At 34.7% G+C, this 27,967-nt stretch overlaps 1 protein-coding gene across 1 annotated transcript; it reads right to left on the bottom strand.

Annotated features, from left to right (window-relative positions):
* Window positions 1–205: 205 nt before the first annotated feature.
* LOC123657900 (TAF5-like RNA polymerase II p300/CBP-associated factor-associated factor 65 kDa subunit 5L) lies at window positions 206–11,767 on the bottom strand. Its single transcript, XM_045593391.1, has 12 exons — window positions 11,545–11,767; window positions 11,320–11,471; window positions 10,850–11,224; window positions 10,586–10,730; window positions 10,425–10,503; window positions 9,350–9,488; window positions 8,179–8,361; window positions 7,521–7,673; window positions 5,911–6,058; window positions 3,692–3,860; window positions 734–965; window positions 206–347 (listed from the first exon to the last, which is right to left on the bottom strand). The coding sequence occupies exons 1-12, from the start codon at window positions 11,611–11,613 to the stop codon at window positions 236–238; spliced, it is 1,956 nt and encodes a 651-aa protein (XP_045449347.1). The 5' UTR covers window positions 11,614–11,767; the 3' UTR covers window positions 206–235.
* Window positions 11,768–27,967: the final 16,200 nt, after the last annotated feature.

Raw genomic sequence — 27,967 nt, 5'->3', positions numbered from 1 at the left:
TAGAATATGTTATATATCTGAAAGGTAATAATTGTGATAATATCAAGTGCAAAAGATAATATACATTATGATACCTACTTTATGAACAAAAGTGTTCAAATATCAATTCTAGTAAACTAATTAGTTTAGTATTTTTACATTATTTAATAGTAATAATTTAAGTGATAGGTTTAAAGGTTAATTAATTTAAAATAAAAAACATTACTCAGAAGTTTAATTTTTATTCTTTGCAAAATTATTTCTTACTTCCTATTGCTAATATCCAATCAGGTTGTACTTGCACATCGACTAAATGTGAACATTTAGTATTGTAGGTAGACGTGGTAATATCTTGGTTCGATACTTGCCTGAAACATTAGGAAACTAATTAGGAAAATGTTAAATACATTTAGAAAAGGCCACGTGAACTGAACTGACACAGAGGGTAAAAGGACAAACACTCAGACCAGACAGTATTACAATCAACCTACAAAACCAGAACTTCTGAAAATAATAATCTGAATATATATATATATATATATATATATATATATATATATATATATATATATATATATATATATGACTAAGTGACTACCCAGATATCTTAAAGCCTACCCAGACTAACAAAATTCTAGATCAGTAGGTTTACCGATATTTGCATGTACACACTAAAGAACATAATTCTTGCTGTCGTTGCTTGTTTGCTGCTTTATAATATTATTACAGAAACTGCTTTATAAAGTATACTTACTTATTTTTCATATTAGTGTCCCACATAACTTTGACAATTCCATCCATCCCAGCTGAACACAGTGTAGAATTTTCTGTATTTGGGTCATTTGGATCTACTGAAACTCTGTTACATAAGCTGGGTTTTGCAACTGCAGACCAATCTAAGGATGTGACTTTTCCGTGGTGTCCTCTGTATTCATGAACACAATTACATGCAGCCAAATCCCATACTTTTATCTTCTTATCGTCCCCTGATAATTTAAATCAAATATGTAAAATTAGTAAATGTCATTAGGGGTTTGTAAATTTTGTTAACCTTGAATTTGAATGAAACTTACGCTTCTGACAACACAAGTTTAGGGGCCTGAACAAAATAAATTAAACATTTCAACATTCGAAGGGACCGTCCATTAATCACGTGATGTTTTTAAAAAAATTTTAGACCCCCCTTGGTGATATTTAGTGACGTTTTACGCCAACGTTGATGTTTTAACGAGAAATAAATCGTGATATCTCAATGTAACTCCCTCCTTCCTTGTGATATTTCGTAATGTTTTTCCGACCCCCTTTCTTCGAGCCTCACGTGATTAATGGATGATCTCTAACGTTGGCAAATTATTAGACTAAATAATAACTAAGATTTTAGTTAGAAAAATATTTTTAACTATAATAATTAACACTTAGACATCATCATACGATTAGTTTTGATCATTCTAAATAATATTAAAAACAAAACGTAACAAAAACTTTCTAGAAGACAACAGTGTCCCAGTGACCACAAAGGCGTGTCGAAGGAATACCCCAGCGGTTTTGATCCGTACGAGTCAAACATAAACCACGGCTCCTCCGGGCCGTGGCTATACATAAGGTATGTCCACTGGGTCAACATTTCATTCCAAGTTCGCGCCTAAAATGGTGTGTGAACTCATGTGTTTTGCCCATAGTCACCACGCTAGGCAGGGCGGGTTGGTGACCGCAGGGCTGACGCTGTTGCCCGTTTTCGGCTAGTGTATTTCAAAGCTAGCAGTTGATAGCTATCCCGCCATCGTTCGGCTCATTAAGTTCCGAGGTGGTACACCAACGGGAAGAGGGGGGGGGGGGCTATATTCTTTGCTGCCGTAACCACACAGCGTGACTTAACAATTAACCTATAATCGGGATAAAAATTATTCCAAATTCGAAATTTGTAACACTATTATATATTTATTATGTATTATATTTGACTAGCCCGTTGGTGCAGTTTGTAGTGAACCTGCTTTCTGCTCCGGGGTCGTGGGTTCGATTCCCACCCCGAGTCTGGGTGTAATATACATAATTATACGTATATTATTTATACGTATGTTTATCGAAAAAAAATATATAATAATAAAAAACAAATGTGGTGTCATGGGACACCAGGTAGGAACGAAGTTCCTTCGGATAATATAGAAGCAAACACACAAAGCGAAAAAAAAAAATGTTGAATTTTATATATATATTTTCTAGTTCTTGATTTTTTTTTATTTTGTTGATTGGTTTTAATTAAGTACATACAAGTATTTAGGAAATTTAGTATTTTAGAAAATAACAAATACCGTAAAATAAAATAAATCAAACAAAATAATAATAATAATAATAATTAAAACTATTAAGTGAAATAAAAAACATATCTTTATTTTTGTTGATAGTATAAAATTACGTAAATAATTTAAAAAAAGTTTACTAAAGTCTGTTCAACGAGAAGAGATACCAAACGTAAACAAACCAAATGCGAGGTCATTCAACTATGCAGAGTTTTGTAACCTTTTTTTACTTACACAAATTTTTAAAATGTAAAATATATGTATATTTTGATAGTTACTTAATTTAATATAATTAATTAAATACAATTATTTGTATAAGATTTGATACTTCTTAAATAATAATTATCAAAATATAAAAATCACCCCAAGCGCTTCAGGACACGGAATGAAATAAAAATAAATAATACAAAATCTAAGGGCCGTCCGCGATCCGAATGTTTTCAAAGCCAGTTAAAATATCGTTCGACCTTGCAGAGAGACGTGCAGCAGATAGCAAACAAACAAGATAGAAAGAGATAGATTATATTTTGTTTGTTCTGTCGTCGCTACGAAAAAATGATGGGCTTTGTTTACGTTTGGTATCTCTTCTCGCTGAACAGACTTTAGTAATATTTTAGTTTTACAAACGTCATATTATACAGTCGTGTGACTGATATTTTATATTTATTTATTTATTTATAATATTCATTATACATTTATATCTGTAGCTATACCAATCGGCTGTTACCTATAACACAAGCATTGAGTTGCTTACTTTAGGAACAGATGACCGTGTGTGTATGTTGTAAATATATATTTTATTTATTTATTTGGACATGTGCCTCTATTTTACAGAAGATCGTAGCTTAGTATGATCGTTATCAACTAGATTCGTTCCTGTGGTGACTGAAGTAGCCAGAGCTTTTACTCTCCCCGAGTTGGGGTTAGACACAGCAACGCACTTGCAATATTCATTTAACTATTAATTATATATATCTCTCACTGTACGAACCAAGTCGTACATTTGCGAATCAGCGAATTTATTAAATAAATTGGTTATCAATATAATAATTATTCAGTACGTTTCGATCTATCAAGGCGATCGCGCGTGCTCGCACACCGGGTCATTTGATCATTATCAAGGATCAATAAATTAATTTATTTAATTAATTGTGATTCGGGTTTATTTCATATTAACAAGTAAAAAGTGTGTAGAGTCAATCAAGGACGCTACACTCACGGTCAGTTATGGACTCACCATCGAAACAGAGAAAATAAGCTTTAGATCGTAATTCGAATGCAATGTTGAAAATAATACGCCTCAACGCTTGAAAATTAAAATTTAAATAAAAAAAGGCATGGGCACTCAAGAGCCTATGGATGTTAAAATTAAAAAAAAAAAAAAAAAAAAAGCTATTAATTAGAATGTCGCTCACCGGCGCTAGCGAGGTGCGTGCCGGCGGGCGCGAAGGCGAGCGCGCGCACGGCGGCGCGGTGCCCCAGCAGCATGCGCACGAGCCGCGCGTCGCACACGCTCCACAGCCGCACGCTGCGGTCCGCGCCGCCCGTCGCCAGGTACGCCTCGTTCGGGTGGAACTTCACGCACTACATACAAAATACATTATTTGATTATACTGTAATGTTCCGTATGCCTAAAATTCCACTGTCTGTCTGCCTAATACAGAGGCAAGACACTTGCCCCCCCCCTCTACCTAGTAGATATATCCTACCTATCTACCGAGTAGGTATATGCTATAAGCAATCACAAATCAAAGAAGCATTTAATAATTTCTGGTCGCATATACATCGAATACAACATACAAGCGAGACGCATTAAATTAAACCAGCTATACCCAGTGGCAAATTTTTAAGATTCAGCGCCCTGGGCCGATAAAATTTACCGCCTCGTAAATTAACGAAAAAATGGAACTATTGTCGGGAAAGTATAAGAGGTATAATTAATATAGTGACATGACATTTTGCGTCATTTCTCGGAAGATTCCGGATATCGAATTTGACGCGATTAGTACGACGCTTGAACTGCTAAAAAAACGCTTGTAAAAAAACTTTTTAAGTTAAACGGTTTTATGTTAAACATACATTGCAATGTTTAAGATAAATGTACTAAAAACCAAAAAATAATAAAATAGATACAGTCGTAGGAATTATAAACATATGCATAGACTAGACTAAAATAAAACCGTGGGGCACGTCAATTGTCTACAAATTATCGACTTAATGTGCGATAGAAGAATCGTTTAATTCGTCGTTAAAATAGGCAGTTGGCCCGCAGACGGTGAGGAAATTACTTACTATTTTCTTGCTCATGGAAATTCCAATAGTTATACACTCCATGTACGCGTACGCGTTTTTTTCCAACCCGCCTGCCCAGCGTGGTGACTATGGGCAAAACACATGAGTTCACGTTATTTTTGGCGTAAACTTGTGGAGGCCTATGTCCAGCAGTGGACTGTATAGGCTGTAATGATGATGAATGATTGAACTGCTAAAAAACAGGAGGGCTCCGAGGGATGACGTGACGGGATTACCACTGAATTCCTTAAGTGCGGCTTTAGCTTAGGACAACCTGTCCTAAAAGCCTTAGTATAGCCTCTTTAATGCCGTCAATCTTCGGCGTATTACGCCAAAATTATGGCACAGGAGTGTAGTTATGCAGTTTTACAGGGAGGGATAGATCTCTTTGGAGTAATTACAGACCGCTCTCACTTTTGAGTCACTTCTATAAGCTATTCGAGGGTCATTAGGAACCGTCTCGCCATTAGACTCTATGAATTTCAATCACCGGAACGGCTAGTTTTCAATGTAGACCACACCAAACTTTGGCAGATTATAAAAAAGACTGAAAAGTAAAGTACTAGGAGAAAGCATTTGACTCTATCGAGATTTGGGCTGATCTGGCTTCTATTTAGCGACATCATATTATCTGGCGATATACATATAAAGGTACCAGTATCTTGAGGTTGACGCTTCGATGATGACCATCCAAATTCGAAACTAACGAACAAGACTCGTTTTCCTTTGTTGTGGTAAGTAATGCCCCCTTAATTGTTTTCGGACGCGACGAAGGACGTCTTTCGCCGATGATATCGTCTTCCTAGCAAAAACGTTGAAGTTGCTAGGCTTGAGTGACCCAAATGAGTCCCCCCGAAGAGTTGGTTTCGCTATAATTTAGACATTACATCTTTCTCGAAGAACTTATGTCATACAAACCGACTACGTAGAAACAACTGCGAAAAGGATGCCGATAGGAACATTCAGTTGAGGGTGGCATTTAGCAGGTTTCGCTGGATCGTCACTTATACTCTATCGTCACGAAGACTTTACAATGTTTAAAGACAAAAGCCTTCGAATAATACGTCCTGCTTGTGTTGACATACGGCGCTAACACGAGGATAATGATAATGAGACTAGGTATATTAAGCAGGGTTTCAGGCTCAAGGGCGCGAAATATCGGTATTTTATAAATTAAAAAAAAAGGTTAGCCCGTTAAGGTTAGGTTTAGTTTGTAATATACAGCCACATATTTTAGATTTAAGGTAGGGTAGTTTGACAAAGCAACAATTTCAAGATTAACAGCACAAGACTTAAAAGGTAATTTAGATTTAGTTGTATGTTTATAATAATCAAAGCTTACCGTTACATCAGACGTATGTCCAACAAATACTCTTACAGTAAATGTTCGATCCAGTGACCATAATTTTGCCGTTTTGTCATGAGATCCTGTTACTATAAACAGACCATTTTTTGACACATCCATACACCAGATGGGATAATTATGACCTCTGAAATGAAACAAGATATATATAAGAAAAGGTGATTTTATGTAATAGCCACCTATATTGTTTGAACAAAAAATATCATAGCATTATCAGAATATTTTTGCATTAAAATCTTACAAGGAACTTTTTATTTTAGATAGTGGTATTATGCAAAGTTAGTTATTATGCTGTGTTGCTATGGCATTAAAGAATATAGCCACCCCCTCTCTTCCCGTAGGTGTCGTAAGAGGCGACTAAGAGATAACACAGTTCCACTACCACCTTGGAACTTATAAAGCCGACCGATGGCAGGATAACCATCTAACTGCTGGGTTTGAAATACACCCACCGAAAACGGGCAGCAGAGTCTTCGGTGCGATAAAGCCAGTCCTGCGGTCACCAACCCTCCTGCCCAGCGTGGTAACTATGGGCAACACACATGAGTTCACGTCATTTTTGGCGCGAATTTGTGGAGGCCTATGTCCACCAGTCGACTGCAATAGTTTAAAGCGAATATACAAAGTATGAACCACCAGGCATGGGTGAACTGTGAATTCATCTGAACCATTGAACACATTCTTGTATTTAAACTTCAAGTGACTAATGGACGAAGCTAAAATGTATCCAGTAGGAATTTTAGATTAAAAACAGTCCGTTTTATTATACGTCATCCCGCCTCGCCTCAGAGAGCACGTTAAGCCTTCGGTTGCGGTTGTTATCATAAATACCTAATAGCCATTGTTACTCATAGTTGGGAACATCAGCGTTGTGTATTAAGTTCCAATCCTTCTCCTACACGGAGAAAGAGACCAATGCTTAACAGTGAGATGTTACAGGCAGAATGTGAATGCATGTACCAAATATTAGGTCCTTACATATGAAATTGGTGTTTTGTATGGTTGTAACGTAAAGTCGATTTTTTTTATATATAATATATTGAATTAATCAAAGTATGTACCATTGCTATTTCTGCACTTTTGCCATTTTATAGGTATTCATTGATACCTTTACTAAAAAACCATTCGGACGGGAATCAATGAAATGTTTGAAGGCGGTTTGAACTGCGCCATCGGAGTTGATATTTTTCCCTTGTAAGAAGTTATCTAAATTTCGAAAAAAATGTTAATCTGTAGGAGCAAGGTTCGGAGAGTATTGTGCGTCTTAAACATTCCAATTCAGACTAGCCCGTTGGCGCAGTTTGTAGTGACCCTGCTTTCTGTGCCGCGGTACGCGGGTTCGATTCCGGCCTGAGTCTGGGTGTAATATTTGTATTTATACATGTATTATTTCACAACACGATATTTCAAGTTTTCCATTTTGTAAACCGAGTGATTTGAATTTGGAATTCTTAACCAATGAGGAAATATTTAGACCAAAGTGGCCAGTACGACAAAACAGCAATTTCATATGTAAGTACCTAATATAACGAAAATCCATCTACACATCTTTACAAATATACTAATTTATGATAGAAAAATATATATACCTATAAATAGAGGCACACGAGTAATCTGATAATCTCCAAGCTCTCATGCTGCTGTCATGTGATGCTGAAAGTACTATTTCTTCTTTCGAGAGAATACTAACAGCTTGTATGGGACCAGAGTGACCTCGCAATGGTATTCCTGTACCTATTTGGCTGAAATAACAATTACGTTAATATAATAATTTATTTTAAATAAACATTTTCTAAAGGGTCATTATTCATGTGTTTTTTTTAGTACATTTTTTAACCCCAAATTACCCAAAAATCACGTGTATTTTTTTGTGTTAAGTAAATAGAAATTTTCAGAATATTATATTTAAATACATTAACTAAATCAATGGTCTGTGAATGGTTTGCTATCATCATTTTGTATTTAAATACATATAATATGATTAAATTTTGGAAACTTAAGCATCGTGATACAAATTTCTAGAGGAGGAGCCATCAAGATAGCAGGGTGTTTATTGGTTGTTTTTCTTGTTTAGAAATTGTGCTTTGAAACGAAAAATAAATACATGTGATACCTCAATATAGATCCTTCCCTTTTGATATTTCGCGATGTTTTTCTGAGCCCCTTTCTGTTCGAGCCATACGTGATAAGTGGAAAACCCCTAAACTATAAAATTAACATAATTATATTTTTAAAGAAGTTACATACAAAGTTGTGTCCAACTGTGTTTCAGGTTCAAGTGGAATGCAGCAAGCCAATTCAATCTCTGATATATTTCGGTTAATTCTTTTCTTTACATTGTTTTGTCCGAGATGCCACAGTCTTACTTCTGAGTTATCAAATCCTCCACATAACACATTGCAGTATTGATCAGTTTTTGCACATATTAGGCTGAAACAATGTATAAATACCTATTATAACATTTATGTCATTATTTATTATGTAAATAATATCAGTTATAACATAATATCACATTCAAAGATTGTGTTACAACAAACACAGTGGCATAAGTACGTAAGTGGCTAGTGCATTAGGTTAACTATCAGAAAATATTTAACACATCATTATATGGATAATTTAAGTCACTGATAATTGTAGTTTTGTCTGCATGTTTTTATGGAGTATAGTTTATATTGCTATAACGTCATTTTATTGATGCCCATAATTACCAGAAAGTATAATTATTACCAACTTAACATTCAAACTGATTTTTGGAACGAAGTTCCTTACGGTAGGCTTGACATTTGGCTGGGCGACCGAACTGAAAAAATTTGATACTTAAACCGTAAGAAAAATATATAACGGAAGTGACGTAATATCAGTCACACGACTGTATAATATGACGTTTGTAAAACTAAAATACTAGTAAACTTTTTTTTAAATTATTTATGTAATTTTATACTATTGACAAAAATAAATAAAGACACACGCTTTTTTATTTCACATAATATTTTGAATTATTATTATTATTTTGTTTGATTTATTTTATTTTACAGTATTTGTTATTTTCTATAACAGGAAAATATATTTAGGAAATTTATTTCCTAAATAGTTTTATGTACTTTCAACAAAATTAAAAAAAAAAATCAAGAACTAGAATATATATATAAAAGTCAACATTTTTTTTTAAATTGTGTTGCTTCTATACTATCCGAAAGAACTTATAGGTTATAAAATATTGGCTTATTGGCTCATAAAGTAAAGTAAGAAACAAGATTATAGGAGAAATTATGTAAAAGTTGATCTTTCAATAAAATTATATTTCTATTAGTGGATCTAAATATTTGTGGACATTAAATAGGTTAATGTGTTATCTCTTTATTATTTATGTGTTATTGTACTGTTTGTTTACAAATATAAAGAAATAAATAATACTTACTGTGTATCTGGAGCAGCTATTTTATACAGTTTGAGAGGTGCAGTAGTTTCTCTTACACCTTTGATTGCATCTTGTAATTCTCTCAAGTCCTTGTCAACAGACTGATATTCTGTATGGCCATTGCATTTAGAGAATATATCTATAGGCATTTCGTTATATTCAATTAATAAAATTTGAAATATTGATAAACTTGATTCAAAGACTGAAGGTTTTAAGTCTTTTTTGTAACTCTGTACATCAATGTTAAGGGTATAGTTATCGACAGGGATTTTGAGCGTAATAATAATGAAATTAAGTATACTAGAAGTACTAGTGATGGCTATTTCGACATAAGTGGTATCACACACACATACACACTTCAGCCTAATACAGTCCACAGCTGAACATAGGCCTCCACAAGTTCACACCCAAAGTGGCGTGAACTCATGTGTTTTGCCTATAGTCACCATGCTGGGCAGGCAGGTTGGTGACCGCAGGGCTGGCTTTGTCGCACCAAAGACGCTGCTGTCTGCCCTCGGCCTGTGTATTTCAAAGCCAGCAGTTGGATGGTTATCCAGCCATCAGTTGGCTTTTAAAGTTCCAATGTGGTAGTGGAACTGTGTTATCCCTTAGTCCCCTTTTACGACACCCACGGGAAGAGAGGGTGTGCTCTGTGGTTATGGATGGAATATAGTGGCATCATAAAATGAATAAAATAATTATTTATTCATAAAGCCACTAATTAATACTCAAATTGTAACATATATGTAGCAAGGCAAACAAACAAATCAAGTGACAAGTGTGATTGAGCAAACATTGTACGACCATGTTTATCCTGCTCCTGTGCTTCAGTTTATACCATTAAAGAGACCTAAAGAATATTTTTCTTCTTAAGTTGAAGGCCAATGCTTAAGATCCATGCCGGTACGTATAGTGAAAACTTTCTTAAAACAATATTTTAAACAGTGAATGCTTGAAATTTTTGGTTTCATTGTTAAATTGCAACAGACCTTTTTAATTTCTATTATTAATGCAATTTACTATTTACTTTTATGAAGGGATATAATAAATATTATTTTGATTATAAATATATTACCATTAATATTATTTACTTTTTCAGCACAATTTGTTTTCAGTATATTTCTTTCATTTTCTATCTGTTCTTCATCATCTTCCTATAAAAATAATTTAGACAAATATGTTACAACAAAAATATTATATATTATAACACAACTTGGTCCAAAATATAAAACTTACAGTATTTTTCTTATTTTCATTATTTATGTCTATATGAAACCAAGTTTGAAAAACTTGAATTAGTAAGACATGGCCATGTTTAGCTAAATATGCCTTTAGGATATTTAAAGCATCTTGTGATAAATAAATATCATATTTACAAGACCTGAAAACAATCAAAATTAAAACCATTATTAAACGCCAAAGTAAATGCTTTAATAAATACTTAAAAGGAAACAATTAATTAATAATTAAAAGGAAACATATAATGTAAAGGAAACATACCTAAAGGCTGCAATAGTTGGGCGAGATTCAATTTCTTGTAATGTATAAACTGTTCCAATATCATCTAGTAATTGGTTCATATAATCTTTCTCTGGTGTTTCATTGTCGATAGTTCCATTTTGTAATGAGTTGAACAACTGTTCCAGACTATTTGGACGATAGAGAGCTGATGGCAAGTTTCCATCTATAGGCTGATGATAAGATAAGTCTTTTTGTGGAAGGGTTGCAGACTGCCTTTTTAAAAACATTTGAGCTGCCCCTCCATGACCACCACGCAACATTTCTAGGTACAAGTGGCACAAAAGTGGAGTCAGTAAGCCTAGTAACTCATTTTTCACATTCTCAGACTTTATATCCTTTATGAAATTAACAAGCCTGTAAAATCAAAAATATAAAGACATTTTGTTTTAAGCTTGTACGAGTATACTCTACTGTAAAATATTTTTATTTCCTAGAATTATATTACATACCTTGTGTATTGAACATCATAGTGTCCAGGATCATTGTTTATACATGAAAACAAAATAGAATTAGCTCGACTGGCTTCACATTGTATGATAGTTGACACTGCCATTTCTTCAGCACTACGACTTGAAGAATTGTTATTGAAGAAATCAATATCCTAAAAAAATATTTTATTTATATAGTTAAGCTGACGACACAAGTTACTCCAAATAATAACGATTAATACTTACTGGATAATTTCGCCTTTCTAAGTAGGAAGTAACAGCAGCCTTAACTGCATCGTTTCGAGTTCTTTTCATTGAAACAAACAAAACCAAACAAACTAACTAAAACTATTTGTCCAGTCCTTTTATTCTTTAAGATGACTAAATGATAAACATTATGATCAAAGCAAGCAATAATTTATAATTGTTTGTTTTGTGGGTGTCATTAGATTCACGTCAAAATTCACGTTGTATATAAGTGTTTAATCTATGGTATAAGCTAACTCGCGTAAGTAAACTACTACATAGCAGTGTGACCATATTTTATTTAACGAATCTACTGCTTGTGGAGTTTATAAACTACTAAATTCTACCAAAAGAGAACGACAAAATACTAAAAATCTATTATTACATTTCTTCGTTCTCATCTCGAAAGAGGTACTTATATACTCTTTGGAAAGAGGCTCATATAAAATGCCTCTAGGAAGTACCACTTAAGTACCGTTAAATTTAGGTACAAACAGTGTTACAAACCTCAAAACCCGTATAATTTAGTAGTTTAAGTAGAATATTATCCAAATATAGGAAAGAGTGATCACCTTGTACTGATGGCCACAATGCAAATAGACGTTCAGTTCTCCAAAAAATACCACATTCCTTCACAAAGAAGGAATTTCTTCACGGCTGGTTATGATGAAATAAACAAAACACTTTAAAAAAATGTTATGGAATTGGAATGTCTCGATGTTAATCTTGCCTGGAGGAACTTTTCGAAAATAATCCGCAACGCTATTAAAATTCATGTAACAATCGGATACTCTAAACGTAACATAAATAAACCATGGATTAGTCAGTATGTGTTAGACATGATTGAAAATAAAAAGAGTCTATGGAGAAAATATTTGCTGGAAAATTCTATTGATTCTTACATGGACTACCGCAGGATTAATAATAAAATTGTGACTGTAGTTGGAAACTTATGCAAGGAATTTAAAAGAGGAGTTGTTAACAGAGGACTTAAATCATTTTACTTCTTTATACGCCAACAGCTCTCCTCAACAGTATCAGTACCTCCATCACTGGAGGACGATAGTAACAGCGTAACTAACGACCAAGAGAAAGTAGCAAACATATTTGCTAAACAATTTGAGAAATCCTTTGTTGTAGAGCCACCAAACACTGCTGTAGAAGGTCGATGTTAGACGAATATAAAACAATTGAGGTGAGGATATATTTATTGAGGATAGATGGAAGCTTTTACAAATGACTTAATTAAAACGTGCCGATCGCAGCGACGGTTACTGAACGACTACCATAACGACTTACAATATACCTTACACTAATTTATAATATTACCAAGATACATATTTGTAACACATTACAGATTATATTGTACATGGGTCACAGATAATATTGCGTCGCTTACAACTGCTATACCTAATATACAAATTCCACGAGTTATCAACGCCATAGAAAGTGTCACAATCTCACTAGACATTGTTTGTAAAACATTGAAAACATTCAGCAGACCGCCTCAATGGGGCCAGATTCACTGCTCTCCATACTACTTAAACAATGCAGCCATATACTTAGTCATCAGCTAGCACATATAATGAACACATCTCTTAAAACAGGAACCCTACCGCAGGAATGGAAGGAAGCGCATATTACTCCAATATATAAAAAGGGTGATAAATTCCTTGCATCCAACTACCGGCCAATTAGCCTTATAAGTATTGTTTGCAAAACAATGGAAAAAATAATAGCAGGAGAATTAAGAAAGTTTATTATAATCGAAAATATAATCATTGATGAACAACATGGGTTTGTTCCTGGGCGATCAGTTGTCACCAACCTTCTTTCTTGCCTTGATAAATGGACATCAAACTGGAACAAATACCATCCAACAGATACCATATACTTAGACTATGAGAAAGCTTTTGAGCGGGTTCTATTAAAATGTTGATAGCAAAACTGGACCACTTTGGAATCCGAGGACAACTTCTCCAGTGGATATCAGACTTCTTGACAGATAGAAAATTCAGGGTTAGAGTTGGAGATACTCTGTCAGAAACTCATAATGTTCACAGTGGTGTACACAGGGATCTGTTCTCGGACTAATCCTATTTGGAATTTTTATTACTGACCTAAAAAGTGTTGTCAAATCATATCTGTCCATTTTTGCTGATGATACTAAAATAATGGGAAACCCTCTCATCAGTCACAATGTTATACAGCAAGACCTAGATCGCATTGTACAATGGACACAAGACTGGCTTATGTCATTAAATGCAGCAAAGTGTACAGTTTTACACATAGGTAGAAGCAACCCTAAAATGTCTTACAAAATAGGACATGTACACCTAAAACCCGTGAACTACCAAAAAGATCTTGGAGTAAATATTACACGTAACCCAAAGTGGGACGTTCACATCACAAGTATAACAAAAAGGACTAATTCCATGCTATATATAATAAGAAAAGCTTTTAACATTATTACAAAATACTTGTTTATCAAAATTTATAAAACTTACAACCGTCTACTACTAGAATACGCTTGTCAAATCTGGAGTCCATACTTTAAGATAGACATAGAAATGCTGGAAAAAGTACAACGTAGAGCTACAAAAATGGTGACCTTACTAAGACATAAGACATATGAAGAACGACTTTCTGAACTTAAATTAAGTACATTGGAACAACGTAGACAGAGGGGAGATCTCATTGAAAGATACAAAATTCTAATTGGACATTATAATGTCAAGAATTTTGAAGACATGTATATTATGAATCCAAATCCAAAATTGAGTGGACATTCTCAAAAACTTACAAGATCTCCTTGCCATAGCAACCCCAGATGTCACTTTTTGCCAAATCGAGTAGTTACCCAATAGAACAAGCTGCCAGAATCAATGATTGGTGCACCATCAGTAAACACTTTTAAAAACAGACCGGATGAACATTTAAAAACTAAATAGAGAGAACATAAGTGCAGTGATATGCATGCATCAGCTCCAAGAGCTGCTAGTGCATTATAAAATAATAATAAAATAATATTAATTTAAGTTTTATGTGTTAAAATAGAGTAAATCGGGAGATTATACCCTAAAATCGTTTCATCAGTATTTATTCACCAAAATCGCGAGTTCCACCGTATTAACGCGCGTCTAACACCTCTTCCCGCGCCTGCGCCCCTCGGACAGCCTACGCGTGGGATGCCTCTCCCCACGCCTGTGGACCTCGTGTAACCGGCGCATCTGACCGGCAAGCACCATTCAAGTTCCACAATTGCCTCCTTCTTCGTCTAGATGTCTACGGCTAGTAGCTACACTCCGGTCCGAGCATACATAGGACGTATACTTACATATAACATTGTAAATTGTAATACAAGGAAAATAAAAAAGTTCGTGCCGACGTGTCTATTGTTTTCAAGAACCCTCGTTAACACACCGATAAATTGGTAACTTTTTCATCACTGGCTCACAGCATGAATGGTTACGAAAAGAATAAAAATTAAAGATATACTAGGTATACCAACCAATAGTAACCAATTTTTTCAATACATGTGGGATTCCCGCAACAGCTTTCTCCCTCAAACATTTAATATTAGAAATAGATAGTCATAATCAGTGGCGTAGCGTGCTTTTGAGGGCCCTGTATCAAATTTAGTTAGGGGGCCCAAAAGAAGGGCAAAGATTTCTCACAAAAGAAACAAAAATGCTTGCATTAAATTAAAATAAATATTTATTGACTTTAATTATCACTTCCTCCTAGAAATTGAGATAGTCAAACAATTCAAATTAAATATGCACTTTTCTTGCCGTTTTTCAGCAAATTGATTTATTATTATTTATTTCTCTCTCTATTGACAATAGTGACAAGTCTGATAGCTGTTCCTGTTCCATTGAAGTCCTTAGGTAATTTTTTATTAGTTTTAGTTTGGAAAAACTTCTTTCAGTTGTTGTAACTTCTTGTAACTGAAAAGGTCAAAAATAGATAGCATGCTGTTATTACCTCCAGAAAACTGGATGCAAGACTATTGAATTTAATCAGCAATTATTCCAAGAGTCCCTTAATGAAATGAATTTTTTGAATTTCGGACTTTAAATATGTTTTCACAGCAATTAATTGTTCATAAAGATTGACTGAGATGTCTTTACTGTACTTAGCCGACAGTTTTCCGGAAGCGTTTTTTTATCACTTCATTTGAAGAATGTAGGAATTTCTCTGGTTGTAATACTTCGAACATATAACTCAGGTCACAAATGCTCTCAAATCTTTGTTCACTATGAGAAATTAATATATCTAAACAGCAATAGTATACATTGACCTTGAAATATGATTCCGGGTCTGACTACCTACTACTAATGAAGAATATCAAAACAAGGTTGTTATAACAATACGTGAATAGGTATTTTGATATAGGTATTGAAGATTGCCATTGTTATTTTAAAAAACCAAATTCACCCTTCTCCTAAGTCATAGAGCAACACGGAGGGGAGTAGCCATTGCGTTTGTTACCGATACAAAATTGTCTGTCATTTTTTGCGGGGGGAAATTACACACATGCACACTTTATCTAATTCCCACACAAAAATAATCGTCTATCACTACGAAACTCACACATACTAAATTAAAATCACACTTACATTTTTCACACACACATAGATACATTCTGTGTCATTACAGTATAATGACACGCCGCAACTACACTGACAAGTTGCTTACAGCCGTGGTTGTAACAACTGTCGATATGCATTATCGATAAATTCAAGTACTCGGTTAGGGAAATAAGGTTTTTAAAGTGATACAAAGGGAAGATGTTATTATAAAAATAGACTTTATTTATTCATAATTACAGCCTATACAGTCCACTGCTGGACATAGGCCTCCACAAGCTCACGCCAAAAATAACGTGAACTCATGTGTTTTGCCCATAGTCACCACGCTGGGCAGGCGGGTTGGTGACCGCAGTACTGGCTTTATCGCACCGAAGACGCTGCTATTAGACGCTGACGCTGCTTTATTTATGATATACTACAAAACAAACATCTTCATGTAAAATAAACGATTATAAAGAGTAAAGATTTGATTGTTTGTTTGTTAGCATTGAATAGGCTCCGAAACTACTGGACCGATTCAAAAAATTATTTCACCGTTGAGTAGCTATCACAAAACTATCCTTGAGCGACTTAAGTTATACTATATTTTCAAAAATATTAGGGATCCTTACTAAAACTCCAATAATGTAACCCAAGGGATAAAAAAATAAACCTAAAAAATTTCTTACATTGCGTGCGCTGCAAAAACTAATGATAATAGAAATATATAATGTAGTAAAACTTTGTAGAACACATCATTATCTATAATAATTGTATTTGCTCGCAAAAAAAACTAACTTCAATTACATCGACAAGTAATACAATATACGTAATATATACGCGTTATCAAAGGTTACTCAAAAAGTTGTTATCAGATCTCGATGAAATTTGAACGCGACCACGTGATAAACATCAGCTTTCTATTAAATTAAAAATCATCAAAATCGGTCCACCCAGTTAAAAGTTCTGAAGTAACATACATAAAAAAATACAGTTGAATTGAGAACCTCCTCCCTTTTTGGAAGTCGGTTAAAGTGTTGCGACAGCATATGTCTAACTATTATAATTATGTCACAATACGTTTGGTGCAACGTTGTTGTGCCAAACAATGCCAGTCTACAATAAATTATTTAAAGTTAACATACATTTTGAGGAGTTGATGATGTACACGGTGATGTCAATGAATCGGGAATAAGGAGCGTAGCACTAATGGCATCATAAGATGATAGCTTGTCATCTACTAGATTGAATGATTTATTGATGACTCTGAAAGGATGGACATTATTAATTTTCAAAGTTGATAAATCTAAGCTTCATTTCACTACTATGACTAAGGTGAACCATATCTTGATTACCTTGTACATTAGACAAAAAAAAAAAAACTTACGGGACAAAAACAGTGTGGCGTTAGTGTTGGTTTGGTGCCCTCGACTAATCCTTCTATTGTTCGCCAACACTTGAAAGTTACTGGTATTGATATGATCTGAACAAATTACACTATTTTTTGTGGGCGTCCAGGTTAATATGTTATTACAATTTTTTTCCATGTATCCCTTAAATTTGGATTTTTAGAAAACCTGCCAAATTTTTATAAAAAACATTATCGTCGAAGTTCACATTAAGTAATTCTAGTAAATTGAATTAATACTCATAATACGTGTATTATATTTAATTTAATGATATTTTATTATAAAACTATGTTTATTAAAAAAAGCTAGCAATATAATATTTTAAATAAATCAAAAACTCAAAAATGTCTGTCACCTCTTTTGCCTTTGCCGTTTTTATCGATAACCATCTACAAACAAACCGGTAACAACACTATCGCTCGGCGAAAGTGACTTCTCAGAAATAGACTCCGATCAGTCGCTCGACCGATCCGCATATTGTATGAGGGCGAGCGGCCTGTGTTGGTAAACAAATCGAGTCAACACGACCGATAATATTTGTAATTTTTAAGTTTAAAAAAGGTTTAAAAGAAGTATACAAGTAATAATGTGATTAAAAAATACTTAAGTATGAAAGGTAACGCCATGTTTTAGTAAATTTGACGTGACAGATCTTTTTTTGCAGCAAAAAACAGAACAATTTGGCATTTTTTGAAGGACGTTGATTCAATCGCACAACTAGATTTAGTTTAGTAATCAGTGCGGCTGCAACTAGTTTTATTGTTTGCATATGGCCATTTGGCCTTATACCTTGACAGAGGGGAACGCCTGTACATGGCTACTCTCCTCCGTGTTGCTCTTTGTCCTAAGTAGATAAATAGGTATTACTTACCATTGCAATCTAAATAACTTTCAGAAGCTGTGACTTTTCTGTTTACTTTTTCTTTTCATAGCTTCACTGGGATAATCTCTTTTCCTTTCACTCATTCTTTTAACAAATCAAACTGATTTAACAAATAAATAATGAGAAGTACAAGAGTGTATTGTCATAGAGCAACACGGAGGGGAGTAGCCTTTGCGTCTGCTACCGATACAAAACTTTCTGTCATTTTTTGCGGGGGGAAATTACACACATGCACACTTTATCTAATTCCCACACAAAAATAATCGTCTGTCACTACGAAACTCACACATACTAAATTAAAATCACACTTACATTTTTCACACACACATAGATACATTCTGTGTCATTACAGTATAATGACACACCGCAACTACACTGACAAGTTGCCTACAGCCGTGGTTGTAACAACTGTCGATATCCATTATCGATAAATTCAAGTACTCGGTTAGGGAAATAAGGTTTTTAAAATGATACAAAGGTAAGATGTTATTATAAAAATAGACTTAATTTATTATATACTACAAATCAAACATCTTCATGTAAAATAAACGATTATAAAGAGTAAAGATTTGATTGTTTGTTTGTTAGCATTGAATAGGCTCCGAAACTATTGGACCGATTCAAAAAAATATTTCACCGTTGAGAAGCTACACTATCCTTGAGCGGCATAGGTTATACTATATTTTCAAAAATATTAGGGATCCTTACTAAAACTCCAATAATGTAACCCAAGGGATAAAAAAATAACCTAAAAAATTCCTTACATTGCGTACGCTGCAAAAACTAATGATAATAGAAATAAATAATGTAGTAAGACTTTGTACAACACATCATTATCTACAATAATTGTATTTGCTCGCAAACGAAAACAAAACTGACTTCAATTACATCGACAAGTAATACTATATACATAATATATACGCGTTATCAAAGGTTACTCAAAATTTTGTTATCAGATCTCGATGAAATTTAAACGCGACCACATGATAAACATCAGCTTTCTGTTAAATTAAAAATCATCAAAATCGGTTCACCCAGTCAAAAGTTCTGAAGTAACATACATAAAAAAATACAGTCAGATTGAGAACCTCCCCTTTTTGGAAGTCAGTTAAAAAGTGTCGCGACAGCCTATGTTTAACTATTATAATTATGTCACAATACGTTTGGTGCAACGTTGTTGTGCCAAACAATGCCAGTCTACAATAAACGATTTAAAGTTAACATACATTTTGAGGAGTTGATGATGTACACGGTGATGTCAACGAATCGGGAGTAGGGAGCATAACACTAATGGTCATTGGCGGAATCAACCGTGCTACTTTGGCACAACTGAAAGCCATTAAACCAATCAATCAATCAATCAACACTAATGGCATCATAAGATGATAGCTTGCCATCTGCTAGATTGAATGATTTGTTGATGACTCTGAAAGGATGGACATTGTTAATTTTCAAAGTTGATAAATCTAAGCTTCATTTCACTACTATGACTAAGGTGAACCATATCTTGATTACCTTGTACATGAGACAAAAAAAACAGTGTGGCGTTAGTGTTGGTTTGGTGCCCTCGACTAATCCTTCTATTGTTCGCCAACACTTGAAAGTTAGTGGTACTTATTTATTTATTTGACATATGACATATCATGACTAGCCCGTTGGCGCAGTTTGTAGTGACCCTGCTTTCTGCTCCGAGGGTTGTGGGTTCGATTCCCACCCCGAGTCTGGGTGTAATATAAATATTTATTTATATATTTATATATGTATTATTTATAAGTATGTTTATCGAAAAAAAATATCTAGCTATATACCAGTCGGCTGTAACCTATAACACAAGCATTAATAGTTGCTTACTTTAGGAACAGACGACCGTGTGTGTATTGTGTAAATATTTATTTATTATTTATTATATACTTTAATGCACTCAAAAAATAGATATAAAACATAAAATAATAGAAAGGTTTATGGCAAAGGTGGACTTATCTCTGAAAGAGATTTCTTCCAGTCAACCCATGGTCATGAGTAAGTGTTTCATATAGCGAGGCAAACAGTGCAAGAAGTATTCATTAAGAAGAAAAAAAAAATAAATATACAAAAAAACACCAAAGAAAAAATAAATAAAATAAAAGATAATAAAATTTATATATATACAAAAATGTAACATACTACATAATGGTATTGATATGATCTGAACAAATTACACTATTTTTTGTGGGCGTCCAGGTTAATCTGTTATTACCATTTTTTCCATGTATCCCTTAAATTTGGATTTTTAGAAAACCTGCCAAATTTTTATATAAAACATTATGGTGGAAGTTCACATTAAGTAATTCTAGTAAAATGTATTAATACTCATAATACGTGTATTATAGTTAATTTAATGCAATTTTATTATATAACTATGTTTATTAAAAAAAGCTAGCAATATAATATTTTAAATAAATCAAAATCTCAAAAATGTCTGTCTCCTCTTTTGCCTTTGCCGTTTTTATCGATAACCATCTACAAACAAACCGGTAACAACACTATCGCTCGGCGACAGTGACTTCTCGGAAATAGACTCCGATCAGTCGCTCGACCGATCCGCATATTGTATGCGGGCGAGCGGCCTGTGTTGGTAAACAAATCGAGTCAACACGAACGATAATATTTGTAATTTTTAAGTTTAAAAAAGGTTTAAAAGAAGTATACAAGTAATAATGTGATTAAAAAATACTTACATATGAAAGGTAACGGCATGTTTTAGTAAATTTGACGTGCCAGATCTTTTTTTGCAGCAAAAAACAGAACAATTTGGCATTTTTTGAAGGACGTTGATTCATGCGCGCAACTAGATTTAGTCTAGTGATCAGTGCGGCTGCAACTAGTTTTATTGTTTGCATATGGCCATTTGGCCTTATACCTTGACAGAGGGGAACGCCTGTACATGGCTACTCCCCTCCGTGTTGCTCTTTGGTGTATTGTATAAAAATATAATAAAGTTTGAACCAGAATGAAATAAAACGCGTAAATATTCTTCTCGTAATATACATCTGTTATTGCGGGATTCCTTCGTTTAAGACACTCACTGATGTAGGATATTGCCAACTTTTGGGTGCACGCTTAACTCGAAAAAAAAAGAGATTGCTTTTTTGACTTTTGTCATTTCTGAAGTGAAAACTCTATAGGCACGTACGACAGTTTTTTTATGTTTTTTCCCGGGAAGCACGAAATTAAGTAACATCGTGGATAACATTTACTAATATTTTTGCTTATACACGTTAAGGGCCCCTGTAGCCCGGGTGCCCCGTATCATTGATACGGCTGATACGGCGGTAGCTACGCCCCTGGTTACAATCCATTCGATGAAAAGGGGAATAGACCGCATTTTTTCGAGAGGTTTGCCATATGAAGGAACAAAAGTACCAGAATAGTTGAAAAGCGTGAAATCTACCAAAATATACCAAATATTTTTTACCTACTAAATACTATTCCCGGTACCTCGGAATCTACCAAAAAAGTAGAAATCTACTGAATCTGGTCACGCTGACCTAGGCATAGAGTAGCTGAGTAAAATAAATATCAACATGGTGATCTGAAATCGATTCCTCGGACCAAATAAATCGATTTTTTAAACCGATTAGTTGTACTGAATCGATTTAGTAAATCGATATTTCACCCTTGAAAATCGAAATTCTATTTTTTCTGTTTTGGTACAAACCGTAAAATTATTACGGTGTTGCCGGTTAAAGCGTAATTACTCCAAAACTCGTGAAATAGTAATCCTTGTATCCAATTTCTCAGTTCATTCACCATCTAAGCTTCATATTTTCTCTTTCTATTTGCTATCACCAAATCATGTCTTTCTTTAAACACCCCCATCTTTTATGTCATGTACGCACAAAAAAAAATAACACAAATACCCACAAATACCAAACAAAAATTTATCTAACACACAAAACAGGTATATAAGATACATTTAGTTATCGCGCGGTCATTTACCTACTTCCAAACGCCACCACGTGTTGTAACATATATAAATGTTACTTGTTCACTGTTTACTTTAATTTAGAAATTTTCGATGTGATATTGTTTTTTTGTATGAGGTGTGGCTCGGTGAAGTAGCATAGATCATACGACTTTAAGCGGGGATCGTTGGAGGAGGGCCGCACGGGCACTTACAAAAGGTCCGAGCTGCGTGAGCTCCTTCCTTTTTACCTCGATTCCGGCTACGCAAGTTTAGTGCGGGGTGCGAATTGTTGGGTCAGTCCTTGTAACTGTATTTAATTTTAATATCTGTTAAAGTGAGTTAGAATTGTAGGTTGATTAGTTTAATATTTTATTAATTGTGTAAATCTTTCGTTTTTAACAATGTAGCAAGTTAGGGTTGGTTAGGATGTGCTTTATTCTCTTGCGGGCCATTTCCGTTGTAAACTCAGGGATACCGGGGGGTTGACAACGGAAACGCTCACACGTGTTGTGACCATTCCAGGGTCCTTGGCGTAGCGGTTTCGGCGGTGCCTGAACAGCGTGGTGACCACGTGGCGCGCAAGTGAAGACTTGACCTTAGACCCCAACACCTTGGTTCATAAGTCGTCGGTAATTCTATATCGTCCCGCACCAGCAGAACCAGCCTACGTATACCATCATCATTTCCGCTCGGCGGAGCTGAGAGTCTGCGGCAGAGGAAGTCCCGGGGGAAGGAGAATCTTGATCGCGACTCCAGCGGATGGGCGGCTACGAATCTAAATATCAAGTGGAGCGTCGGCCACCGTACCACGTGTTTTCTTTGTCTGACGTTAAGTGACCTACAATTAACCTTCTATGTGTCAGGAATAATTACTTACGAATTTCACGAGCTCGTATTATAGTTCAATCAAGTTTAGTGTTCTTTTTTTGGATTTTTGATTATATATATATATATATATATATATATATATATATATATATATATATATATAACTGGGGTATAACCTTTTGTCGGAATTATTTTGTTGTAGATTCACATTTAAAAAGCTTAATATTAATTTCTTATTTTTGGTTTGGAATCAATAGATTTGTAATGTTACACGAATAAATTAATGTGAAATTGTTTTTTATTTTTATCATCCTCTTAGTGTAATATGTAATTTCTCTTAAGTAGTTGCCGGTTAAATTTAATTAAATTCTCTCTAGTAATTACATTTAAATCGCGACAGTATTAACAGAGTAGCAGGCTACTTTTTAACCTACTTCAAAAAAGAAGGAAGTTAGTTACTCAATTCGACCGTATATGACCGTATACATATATATTGTATATATTCATATGTATATTTTATGTAACACAATTATTTCCTTTAGATTCTTACGTAATAAAAATTAATTAAAGGGGAGGGGGTCGGCCTATTCTTATCTTGGTATTTTTACCTGTCCTACGCCAGGATTAAAGTATGAAGAGGGATTGGATCATGCTTGTTTATCATAATTGTGTTTGCTGGCAAACGAAAAAAAACCGACTTCAATTACACCGACAAGTAATACAACGTAGGTAGACGAAAAAATAGTCAAGTAAATACGCATTTACGCAGGTATTTAAAAAAGCACAAATTTAATAAATTTCACCAATGTGGTAAATTCATAGTCACAACAGATGGTGCAAAGTGTACTAAGTGCGCATGCCTATTTCACCGATTATGTGTCAACCTAAGCCATGATCATAGAATTCCGCTTAAATGGCAGTGTCAAGGTTGTAAACCGGGACCCATGGAAGGGGTGAGTCACAATAAAATCAATTCACTCACATCTTCACCCGACACTGATATATTCTTGGAGGCTGCTGATAACACTGTGAGCTCACTTGCCCAAGAGATACGGCTCCTAAGAGTTGAACTTGGATTTGTGGCCAAAACGATATCATCTTTTAAAGAAGAACTTGCACGGTTATACACGGTTGTAGGTAGCTTAACAAAAAAATTTGAGGACATCGAAGTACGTCTTAACGTCTTGGAGACATCAAACGGAGATCGTTCCTCAGTAACTAATGACCTACCTCGTGCTATCTCTGGCTACAAAACTCGGCTATGAGCTGGAGGAACGAGATGTCGTAAGTGCGGAGCGAGTAGGGTCGAGACGCCGCCAGCGGTGAGCGTTCGCGCTCCAGGCCTATAGTGGTACGGTTGGCGCGACGCGCCGCCGGGATGCGATGATACGAGCGGAGCGTGTGCGCCGGGGTACCGACGCCGCTGGCGTCACAGAAGGTGAACCCAGAAGTTTGTATGTCAACGAGCGCCTCACACCTACAAACCGAAATCTATTCTTCAAAACAAGGGAAGAATGTCGACGAGCAGGCTGGAAACATGTTTGGACGAGGAACGGGCGTATCTTTACACGGATAATTGTGTTTGCTCGCAAACGAAAAAAAAACCGACTTCAATTACATCGACGAGTAATACAACGTAGATCGACGAAAAAATATTCAAGTAACTACGCGTTATCAAAGATTACTCAAAAAGTAGTTATCAGATCTCGATGAAATTTAAATTTGACTACATGATAATCATCGGCTTTCGATTAAATTAAAAATCATTAAAATCGGTACACCTAGTAAAAAGTTATTGCGGATTTACAAGAGTTTCCCTCGATTTTTTTAGGATCCCATCATCAGATCCTGGTTTCCTTATCATGGTACTAAGCTTGGGATATCTACTTTCCAACAAAAAATGAATTATCAAAATCGGTACATCCAGTAGAAAGTTATAAGGTATAATACAACGTAGGTCGACGAAAAAAGCGTCAAGTAAAAACGCATTATTAGATATAGCTCGAAAAGTAGTTGTTAGATCTCAAATAAATTTAAATGGGACCAATTAGCACACACCACCTTTCGATTAAAAGAAAATTGGCACACACCACCTTTCGATTAAAAGAAAATTTGTCGAAATCGCTCCATCCGGTCAAAAGTTCTGATGTAACATACATAAAAAAAAAAAAAAAATACAGTCGAATTGAGAACCTCCTCCTTTTGTGGAAGTCGGTTAAAAAGTGATGTAACTGAGATACGACGTGTTATAGCGATAAGTGACCTCAATAAATTTTTTGGGGCATGCAATATTTGATACTTTGTCTTTTTTCTTTTTTTTAGTGCGGTTAAATATTCACACTTTTTTGCATTATTCTTAAAATTTGCTAAAAAAAATTTTTGTTATTGTAAACTGTATTGATTACTACAACATTTTTCTTATTTATAAAAATACCAGACAAAATTTTCTTATAATTAATATTGTCATCATTACAGCCTATACAGTCCACTGCTGGACATGGGCCTCCACAAGTTTACGCCAAAAATAACGTGAACTCATGTGTTTTGCCCATGTCACCACGCTGGGCAGGCGGGTTGGTGACCGCAGTACTGGCTTTGTCGCACCGAAGACGCTGCTGCCCGTCTTCGGCCTGTGTATTTCAAAGCCAGCAGTTGGATGGTTATTCCGCCATCGGTCGGCTTCTTAAGTTCCAAGGTGGTTGTGGAACCTTGTTATCCCTTAGTCGCCTCTTACGACACCCACGGGAAGAGAGGGGGTGGCTAAATTCTTTAGTGCCGTAGCCACACAGCACATAATTAATATTGTATTAAAACTAATAGTGTTTATGTTTTGTTATTGTGTTCGTATTGATACTTTGTTTACGTTGCACTTGTGCAGCAGTGTACTATCTCATCATTACAGAGTAGCATGTTTAAGTAATCTTTCTACGAATACCTTATATAAATCATATATTAAACTAGTTAATATTAAAGTTATGCTTACTTTTAATCTAATTACACATGAGAACAAATTTGTTAACATTATACATTATATAACCAGTATATTAAAATTAAAACAATACCAATAAATATGCATCTGTCGTATAAAATATTTTTTATACTTAAAGTTATGCTAACGTTTAACCTAAATAATTACTGTGAGAACGATATTGTTTACATTATACCCACTTTACATAACTCATATATTAAAAATAGAACAATACTATTGGATATACGTATCTGTTGTATAAAATATTTATCATTATTTATATTTTTTGTTTTTTACATTTAATCTAAAAACGTATTATGGTGAATTTTGTTTACGTTATAGCCATATTATATACTCCATATACTGAAACAATACTATGTAGTATGTATCTTTTATACAAAATATTTTTTGAATTATTATTTAAATTTAATGAGATATTTAAAATTATACTAAATACGTGCTATGGGTATAGTTTTATTTGCATATTGCCTAGCTATGCATTTTTAAATATATTTAAAGCTTGCTTTTATAACACAGGAAGTTTTTTTCATTTGAACAGTGATGATGCAATCACAAAATTTTAGGATTGGCTTTTTGAATGCTGGGTCATTTGGGACGGGCCATGATGATCTCGTGGTTGCAATATATCGTCATAGACTCGATATACTGGCATTAAATGAAACTTTGCTTAAAGAGAGCGAGGAGGGACGAGCGCCTGTATAGTTCTGGTTACCGTCTACATCACAAGCCTCGGCCCGTCGTAGCATCCCGAAGTCGTGGGGGTGGGCTCGGATACTATATTAGAAAAGGCATATCTGTAGAGGTAATATCGCATCCAGAAAACCCGATCGTCGAACAGATGTAAGTACCAGAGTTAAAGGTGAACGTATCATCGTCGACACCGCCTATCGGCTACCTTGGTTGAATGCACGTGTCTTCTTGGACGCACGCACAGATACTTTTGCTTCGCTGACGAGTTACGACCACATTCCTGCTTGGTGATTTTAACATAAATATTTTGTGTAAAAGCAGTTCGCTGACTCGAATGTTATGTGAATTTTTAAAAGTTACTAACATGCAACAATATGTAGATTCCCCTACACATTTTACCAGTCATAGTGAGACACTGATTGACCTCATATGTTCTAATGCACAGCCAATAGGAGCACGAGTGGATTACGTGTGCCCACTTAGTGATCATTCTATACTATCCTGTGAAGTTGGTGTCCGTAAAGATACAAAACAGCAATTGCATTTACTTTAGGCAACTAAAAGGTATAAACGATAATGAACTTTGTGAATTAATGAATATCATAGGGTGGCCTGAGGCGCAGCCGACAGAAGGTGTTGATTACATTACATCAGATCTTAATGGCAGGATGCTAAAGGTATTTGATATATTATCGCCATTAAAACTACGCCATTTTAAAGAAGTTGGTTATCCTTGAATTACATACAATATAAAGTTAATGATGAAGAAACGAGACGAGGCTCACAAGAGGGCGCGTGCGACTAAATCTGAGAATCATATTGTTTTTTATAAAGATCTCAAACGTACGGTTCAAAGTACGATTTACAGAGAGAAATGTGTATACTACAAAACTTTTATAAACAATAACTTGAAAAATTCCGCACATTTATGGAAAAATCTAAAGCGCTATATAGCATTTAAGACTAAAAAAGCCATATTTTGCTATCAAGTCTTAAGGACGCCGAAAAACTCAACAACTACTTTTTGGATGTACCAGGCAGGCAAGTGGCTTCTATTTTTGGTATTACGTATTTTCAGTCACATTGTAATTTGACAAATACATT

This window comes from Melitaea cinxia, chromosome 11 (genome assembly GCF_905220565.1).
Source record: "Melitaea cinxia chromosome 11, ilMelCinx1.1, whole genome shotgun sequence".
NCBI lineage: Eukaryota > Metazoa > Arthropoda > Insecta > Lepidoptera > Nymphalidae > Melitaea > Melitaea cinxia.
The sequence above is the reverse complement of the archived record's forward strand: the minus strand, read 5'-3'. Positions and strand labels throughout refer to the sequence as shown.

Excerpts from the sequence above, each read along its gene's own strand:
- LOC123657900 (XM_045593391.1), bottom strand. The coding sequence starts at position 11,613 with ATGAAAAGAACTCGAAACGATGCAGTTAAGGCTGCTGTTACTTCCTAC. Across the intron at positions 11,472-11,544 it reads TAGAAAGGCGAAATTATCCA|GATATTGATTTCTTCAATAA; the intron begins GTAAGTATTAAT and ends ATATTTTTTTAG. Across the intron at positions 6,059-7,520 it reads TCGTGTGCCTCTATTTATAG|AGGTCATAATTATCCCATCT; the intron begins GTATATATATTT and ends GTTTCATTTCAG.